At 33.2% G+C, this 8,952-nt stretch overlaps 1 protein-coding gene across 1 annotated transcript; it reads right to left on the reverse strand.

The window, feature by feature from the left end:
- Positions 1–2,852: 2,852 nt before the first annotated feature.
- LOC106327544 (amino acid permease 6) lies at positions 2,853–8,244 on the reverse strand. Its single transcript, XM_013765706.1, has 6 exons — positions 8,065–8,244; positions 7,443–7,676; positions 5,500–5,593; positions 4,837–5,051; positions 4,610–4,755; positions 2,853–3,679 (listed from the first exon to the last, which is right to left on the reverse strand). The coding sequence occupies exons 1-6, from the start codon at positions 8,162–8,164 to the stop codon at positions 3,023–3,025; spliced, it is 1,446 nt and encodes a 481-aa protein (XP_013621160.1). The 5' UTR covers positions 8,165–8,244; the 3' UTR covers positions 2,853–3,022.
- Positions 8,245–8,952: the final 708 nt, after the last annotated feature.

Genomic DNA, 8,952 nt, shown 5'->3' on the forward strand with positions numbered 1-8,952 from the left:
ACTACAACATTTGTCTTAGGAGCCTTGAAAACTCCTAACATCACTTTCTTGCACTCATCTCATGTGGTGATTGAATCTCTTGAAAGGCTTTCTCCCATTTGTGAGCTTTGTCTCCCAAAGAGAATGGAAACAACCTTAGCTTGAATGCATCTTCAGAGACACCATTGATTTTTGTAGTTCCACACAGCTTATCAAAGTTATCCAAGTGGTCTAGTGGATCTTCCAAGGCAAGACCATGGTACTTGTTGCCCTGGATCATGTTTATCAAGCTTGACTTGATCTCAAAGTTGTTGTTTTCCACAGCTGTTTTCCACAGCTGGTGCTCTGATGCCAGTTCTATGCCCATGGATATTGGGCTCATCATGTGTGCCACTAGCTCTAGCTTGGCGTTGTGGGTGTTGTGGCCTAAGGTTGTCAGCTCCTTGGCCATTTCCCACTCCATCTTGAGGCTGATTCTGATGTTGATCCATCATAAATCCCAATCTGTCTAAGTGAGCATGTTGCTCTTCTTCTCTTCTCCTCCTTGCAATCTCCCTTTCAAGTGCTCTAATATCTTCAACTCTTGGAACTATGTCTGTTGGACCTCTACTCCGCAAGTTCATGCACCTGAGATACAAAAGGCTAGGAAAGAGAATCACTAACTAGATATAAGAAAATAAAATTTAGTCTCAAGCAAGAACCAAATCTCAATGTCAAAATCAACTTAGAATTGGCAACGGCGCCAAATTTGAAATGGACTTTTCAAAGGGTCAAATAATCAAATCATTATAGTAATTAATATGTCAATCCATTTCTAAGAGTCTTGAATCAAAGAGAATTCAGGTTTTCAATTAAGCTAAATGCAATCAATAAGATGAGGTTATTCAATCAAACTAACAAGTTTCAAGAACAACTAACAAGCAACTTTCAATCAAATAGATAAAAGAGGAATCATGGACACAAGATTTTGATTTCAGATGACTAAAATTTAATCTAAAATGGCAAGGTTTCAATCAACACATTTCCCTAGGTCTAGATATCAATTCTAAGCAAGTTCTCTTCCAAGATAAAAGCTCATTTACTCTCATGATCAAACATCAAATTCCTTTGATTTGTGTCAATCAAGCAATCATTAAGAATGAATCATTCAACTTTCCTAACTTCCCTAACATCAAATCCCTTTGGTAGGCTAAGCTAAGAGCATGTTGAGTTGGCTCAGACATTTCATCGAACACCTTCTGAGTAATGAAATGTCTAGAGTTCAAAACCAGAATGGCCAACTCTAGCTTAGCTAAACATTCTAGATCATCACTTAATCATCCTAATCATCCTAACCCATGAATCCAAAGATGACTACTCACTCATTATCATGGTAAACACTAGATCATTATTTGATCTAAGTCTAAACATGATTAATGATCAAAGCAATCAAGTAAACACAAGAGAAATTGATCAAGATTAGATCTTTCACCTAAGGTGACATTTTGATTAGATAAAAAACAAGATATGATCCTAACATTAGGTTTAGAGAGTATTTATATGACTTATAAAACCTAATGGACTCAGTCAACAACCTGAAAGGCCCAAATTAAACATAAATTTTTGATCAGAAGAAAATACACGCCGCGGGTACAATAGGTTGCTCCGCCAGGTCGCTCTCCATCTGGAGCGGGTTAGTCACCTCGCTCCGGAACGTCGCTCCAATATGTTTGCTTCACGTCTTCAAATCGCACGCGGGTTCATGCATGACGTCTCTCCGCCAGGTCGTTCCACATCTGGAGCAGGTTAGTCACCCCGCTGCGGGACGTCGCTCTAAATGCCATCTTCACGTCTTCAAATCGCGCACGGGTTCATGACGTTGCTCCACCAGGTCGCTCCACTTCTCGAAAGTTGTCGACGAGAGGTTGAGCTCAGAGCGGGTGCCTCACCTCGGTGCAAGAGGTCGTGCTGTCTTCGTTTCGTCTGGAGTGGGTGTCGTAGGTCGCTCCCGTAACTCGCTCCGGTGCTCTGCTCACTCAAGCAACATTTTCCATTCCCTTTTTGATTCCAAATCCTTACAAGTATCTCCTAAAACTCCAATGGACACTCCAACACCTGATAAAGACTTATGCAATGCAAAAAAGAAACTAAAATGCATAATTTCTAATCTAAATGATCAAAACATTCAAGAATGAAGAGTTAAAACAATACAAATGTGCAAGATATCAGACTTTTGAATCATCTTTTTAAATTTTTTTATTATGCCAATTTTTGTTCTTCCTTTCTTCTCTTTAAAACGTGTTCCATAAATTTATACGATTTGGTGTTATCTTATCTTTTATAGGCTAAGTGCCTTTTTGTTTTCTAGACTTTATTTGTATAAGTCCAAAAGATAAGAAGAGAAAAAAAAAAACCTTTAAAAAATGTTTTCCCTCTTTTCCACCGAGTCACACACTCTTTTGCACGCCATGCTTTACATTTTGCTATAACTCAGCCATTCCATTAGAATAAGAGAAATAAAACATTATTGGTGTCTGCTGCACCTTTAACAAATATCAGCTCCGTTTCACCAGTTTTCATCATCATTGTTCAAGATTGGAGTGACTCCCCTCCATCTTGAGGGGACATATTAAAGAAATAATAATTATACTGAGTAATTATAATTTGATGTTCAGTCTCTCCAATCATATTTTTGATACAACCTCTATAGATATTTTAATTTATCATTAATATTTCATTCTCTGTAGTTAATCTAGTTATTTTCTTTACTTTGTATATAAATGTGTTTTACGTACATTGAATAAGATATGAGAGCAGTACAATTCTTCAAACCTATCTCATCACATTATCATACTTCTCATAATACAAAAAGAAACTGAGGTACCATGGACAAAGAAAAGAAAGAGGGACTTATTGATGATAGATTTGTTTCAGACAAGCAAATATAGGTTCAACATTTCGTAATGAAACAACAACACAAATATATTACAAACGAACATACACTATTATTGGAGAGAGAGTGCAAGGGAGTTGTGTTCTTGAAGAAATTAGACAAAACACAGTTCTACTCGGGAGCCTGGAAAGGCTTGAAATCCTTAAGACTTTGTATGAGTCCTTGCACAGATCCAGCAGCAGCAACGAGGGAGACGAGGAAACAAGCCCAGCTCAAGATTTTCAGCCATGTCCAAGTGAAAGAAAATTTCTTCATATTTTTCTGAGCAATATGCATCTCAATGGGAAAGTAAACAGTCAAAGGCCAAAAGGAAGCTGCTCCAATAAGACCCAAGAAATCGTTGAAGAAAGGGAAGATCATTGCTACAACAGCCGTAACTACAACATATGAAGTCCTCCAAACCAATCTAAACAAGCTGATACCAAAATCACCACCGCAAGGGACGTTCATTTTGTACTCTCCTGTAATAAATTTGTTATCTGGCCAACGTTTTGCACTCTGGCTCTCTACAAATTGGAAGATTGGCTGGCAAAAGACCTGATAGGCCCCAACAAGATGCACAGCGATGCAGACATTGGCAAAGTCGATAAGCCAGAAGGGCTCATAAAAACCAAAACCAGTTAGGAAATTTCCAGGCGCATTATTGCCAAAGGCAGCATAACCCACACACCCGCATAACATGTAAAAGAAGGTCGTTGTGGATACACCCACAAGGCTTGCTCTTTTCATGGCTTTGTTTTCTGATGGTGGACTTGCTTTTAAGGTGTCCTGCCATGGTTTAGAGATGAACGGTTGTACATACTTTAGTAGTGGTAGATCAAAACACACACAAAATGTAGTTCACTAAATCGTTTACAATTATCTGAAATGACAATACGTAATTGGTGACTTTAATGTTTTTTTTTTTTTGAGAAAAAGAAAGTTAAAGCACACAGACCACCAGACCACTTACAATATTTGGTGACTTTAATGTTATTTAGTCATAAATATAAAAGTATAAAATTAACTAAGTCAAGAGTTGATTAAATACATTTTTGATTAATTAGTTTTTGTTAGTTTTGTTTTTTTCCAATAAAATTCTACAATTCATATTTTTAGATTTTTTTTTTTACTTTTAAAATGAAATACATTAATTAAGTTAGAATATTAATCTTTTGTATACAAAAGAAGCCAAAACATCAGTTGTAAACCGTACTCAAAGTTAAATCATTTTAAAAGTATTTATTGAATAAAAGCCTACTAGTTAGACTCTGGTTTCCTTTCCTCTCATGTTTTACTACAAATAATAATTCATCTGAAATGGCCTTTACTTTGTCACAAACCGACACACGTTTAAATTTCTTTTGGCTCTCTCTTATCGCTGTCTCTAAAACTCAGCTCTAAACATAATCCTTCCATTTCAGAAGTGTCAGTTTATGGCTAATTTTGTTTTAAACTGAGTTTAGTTTTAGAGTTGCAAATACAAAGTTTTAACATAAGTTTCAACTTTCAATTATAACCATATTTTCCGTTATATTAAATTATAAAAATATGTAGTATATTCAGGTCTGAGTATATTTTTATTTTTTCCTTAAAGATACCATTTGTATTAGCTGAAACATTTAATAAGGGTTATAGTGAAATACTAATACTCCTTTCTTAACAGGTGTGCGAGATGTTTAAAAACATTTAAATTAAACGTTAAAGGTGACAACTTGCCTGTATCTCAATAAGTACGGTTGAGTAGGCATAAGCAAATGCGATATCTCCAACCGCTTGGAATGTTCTCCATACTTTCTCAGAACCAGTAACATCAACTCCGACCGTAACTCCTGTCAGGGCCGTCCTTGCGTGCACACCGCCACCTTTGTTTATTCTTCAAAACCATTAGGACTCACTTTTAAAAGAAGAAATTATTATAAGGATAAGAACGTATATTTATTTACCGGCCACTTTGGCGATGGAGAGACCGATACCAATGGAGGCGTAAGAAAAGGACATTACGGCCGCTAGAATGGAGAGCCAAGAGAGATTGTGGAAATTTGGGATTTGGCTAAGTACAATTTGGATGCATGCGAATATGATCATGAAGGGAGTGTTTGAAGTGGAACATTTCACATTATGTCCATTCTTGTGGAAACAATTCGACCTCTTCACTGCCCTGTTTTCATGAATTCTTAATTTTGTCATTTTAATTTTTTTCTTTCTTTCGTACTTTAAAACCCATTCCTTAATAATTATAAATATATAAAGTTCCAGACAAAAAAAAAAGAATTTATAAATTTAGAATACAAAATCTCAACAATCCTAAGAGATCTAACTTTTCACTTTGAAAATTTGAGCTCCTTTTGACTCCCACACTCAATAGAATTTAAATTTATATTACTCTGTACATATCAAATACCTTGTGACAAAGAAAAACTTTTGTAGATATTATATATCATATCTCTTACCTATCATAGCATTTGTTCTTTAAAAGGTAAAATTAATAATTATAAAAAAAGAGTTAGTCACCTGTCCTATAACATAATAAACGTGGGTGAAAATAGGTGAAAAAGGAGAGCCTGCTATTATTGACTATCATTCTGAAAGAAAGAATGAAAGCTTACACCATGCTAATCGACGCTGTGATTGTGTAGCCGATTGTTATTCCAATCAGATTCCCGTATTGAGCCAATCCACATAACATCACTTTTCTTCCTCCTATTTTTTCCATGGCATCAATAAACCTATATAAGTTATTTTCTTCTATATATAAATCATCGTTTTTGAGTTAAACAATGAAGAAATTGTCTAAATAAGTCAAGTTGACGTTTTTTGACAAAGAGTTGAAAAAATAAAGACATTTTCCAAGATATACTATTTAGGTATTGGATTTGTAGGAGATGCCGATCTTATCCACCTTTAATTCTTATAGTTTTGATTACTACTCTTTTTCTTTTCGTTTTAGTTAGTTCTTAGATCTTCCATCACTGAACCATACTTTCCTTTTTTCTTGTTTTTTCTGTGAAAAGTGTTAAAGCTAAGAAAGAAAAAGGAAAGTATAAATATTGAGCATTGTGGATGGGAGAGTATCATTACAAGTGGGATGGGAACAACGAGAAGACTCCAAGAGACGATGTTGAAAGAATGAAAGATCACATCGGATGGGAGTACTAAACAAGTCAATTTCAAGACATACTTTCACATGATGTTTAATTCAAAACATATATATATATATATATATATATTATAAATATAATATAAAACCCACACATATATATATATATATGTATATATTTGAATAGATTTTGAATGAATATAAGTAAACTGTGTCTACTATAATACATAAGTTCGTCTCAGAATTTGTTTTCTTATTTTGAAAAGCGTTATTATATTATATAGGATAGTTAAAAAAAACAAAATACAGATAGTAAATATATTATAAGCAGCACGAATAAGGGGAATTTTTAAAATTTAAAAATAAAATGTTAAAAAGGTAAGTGACATGTGAAAGTTTCGCATAGTTGTGTTTAGAAAAACCTTAATTTACTAGACTTTGAAAATTCAAATCTTTGGCAACTCATCCATATTTAGGAAACGATAAAAACATATATTATTTTATCCCAAAGACATTTGAATAAAATCAAGTACTACATAATAAATAATTAAATTAATTTTAGATATTTTAAATATATGTCAAATATTAATATGACACGTGATAGGTTTTCAGAGCTTGTTTTAAGAAAAAAAGTCTTATTGCAAGATTATACAAATAGTGTTTAAAGATTATCTTCCTTGGCATATCTTCTTAATTTAGGAAATAATAAGCAAATAAGAAAATAGGAGTAAAAAGTAATTTAAAATTTTAAGAAGATAATCGCCCTAAAGCCCGGAATTTTTCAATGAAATAAAAAATGTAAATAAGTAAATTGTTTATAAAGATTGAAAACAAATGTCATAAAACAAGGTTACACGTCACAGTATCTGAAAACTTATATTTAAAAAATAATTTATATGAAATTTTAAATTTTGTTCATTTGTCAAGAAAAAAATTACATTTACAGAAGAATAGTAACTGTGGATTAATTGCTATAGATTTTAAATAAGTAAATTATAAATTGTACATTTTAAATATAATTACTTTATTATGTAATAATACATATAGAAATATATGTTGAAATACAACCTTTTAATATAGGAAGACCGGCTCTGAGCTAAAAATGTATAAAATGTAACTTTATTGATCATTCGGTGAATTATAAAAAAAGTCTAGACCAATTTATAAGTTAGAATTTTACCAAAAAGTTTATAAGTGAGAAGAAACTTTTTGAAACAAAATTCCATATATGGGTCGTGGAAAGAGTTCAGAATAAATAGCATAAATGAATTATTAGTATTGTCGTTAATAAAAAAAAGAATTATTAGTATACAGCTGAGATTTTATATCTGAAGGATGTCTAAATATAGTTCGCGATTACAACACAAAATAATAAATAAGAAAATAAGATAGTTTTTTGATAAAAAAAAAAAAAAAAAAAAAAAAAGAAAATAAGATAGTTGAGAAAAGGACCTAAGTAAGAGCGGACAACTTCCATGTAGGTATAGTTTCGTTTTCCAGTGACAGGATCCGGGGAACGATAACAGTCGGCAAGCATGGTTGATGTAAAGTATGTTATGAAGGAAAAAGCCATAAGTACGGCAGGTCCTGCCACCCATCCGAGCTGTGCAATTGCCCACGCCAGTGACAACACTCCTGATCCTATCACCGCTGTTATTATATGGGCGCTCCCGGTCATCCAAGTCCCTATATGTTCAAATCAGCATACAAACCTCTACTTAAAAAACCAACACAGATTTTCCTTTTAAAAGGATATTTATTCAACGTGTAAACGTTAACACTTCTCCTTTTAAAAGGATAATTATTCAACGTGTAAACGTTATAACTGCAAACAAAACAAAATGTTCATGTGTATTTTGCGCTTTCTTCTGTAATTAACAAAAATAGTGTAACGTGATAAATTTTATAGTCTCCGTAGGGGAAAAATCTTATCCTAGCATGCCAACACCGAAGCAAAGAAAAAACTGAGACTTATATGCACACATATACTTGCCCTTTTCATATGCATACATATGTGTTTATGTTGTATGTATCATGGCATATATATAAAAATAAAAATATAACACGGAGTAACCTGTTCTTTTCTGGCGTCCATCATCGTCAAAGTTTTTGTTCATATCGCCACTCTTGTGATCGGTGAAGCTTTGTTCAATGAACATGCTTTTTTTCTCCATAGATAGATTGCCTTTCTGCTATTATGTTTAAATAGGAAGAAGAGGCAAAGGTAGTTTTTTTATATGAAGTGTGAAGGACTCTACTCTTCCCACTTAAATAGACAAAGCACATTTCACGCCTAATCACTTTCCGTTTCATGTATATAGAAATTCCTCTTTTCTTTTACTTTCTTTATTGTCTTTATCTGTAGTTGATATATATTTTATTTTGTGCAACGATTCCATGAGATCCATTAATGTAGAATGGATTGCTTGGAATCGATTTTTTCTTTTGTTAACAAATGAGATATGCTTAGTCTGTTTGACTCAATCGTTTAATTTAACAATGGTTACTGTAGGGGTTTGTGTTGATTATAATTTACCGAATCACAAATTAAATTATCATTTTCTGTGTGCTGGGTGGGAGAATAATTATTGACACACTATCGGTGGCTCTCCTATGTAGTTTCATGCATCTTTGGTTTCAAGGTCCACCACTTCCACATTTTCTTCAAGCATTCATTTGATAATAATGATGTATTTTCCTTAAGAATCCATTCAAATTTTCACAATTACTTTAATCCTCTCTCAGTACCAATAACATTAGTGTCTTATGAATCTATTTGCAATTGGTCCAACTTTTAGGATCTTTTGAATAAGAAAAACTTTGTTTATACAACGACAAGAGAGTGTGCCAATTACAAAAGGGACTTTAGTGGGCAAAATTAATATCGTTCATAGAATTTTGCTTTTGATTTTTCAACGAAACTTGGAACCAATCACGGGTTTCCTTTGTATATTCCTTTTCA

The sequence above is a fragment of the Brassica oleracea genome, chromosome C2 (assembly GCF_000695525.1).
Source record: "Brassica oleracea var. oleracea cultivar TO1000 chromosome C2, BOL, whole genome shotgun sequence".
Lineage (NCBI taxonomy): Eukaryota > Viridiplantae > Streptophyta > Magnoliopsida > Brassicales > Brassicaceae > Brassica > Brassica oleracea.

Coding starts and splice junctions, on each gene's coding strand:
- LOC106327544 (XM_013765706.1), bottom strand. CDS start 8,164: ATGGAGAAAAAAAGCATGTTCATTGAACAAAGCTTCACCGATCACAAG. Junction 5,594..7,442: donor AGTTGTCCGCTCTTACTTAG/GTCCTTTTCTCA, acceptor TGGAAAAAATAG/GAGGAAGAAAAGTGATGTTA. Junction 3,680..4,609: donor CCGTACTTATTGAGATACAG/GCAAGTTGTCAC, acceptor AAACCATGGCAG/GACACCTTAAAAGCAAGTCC.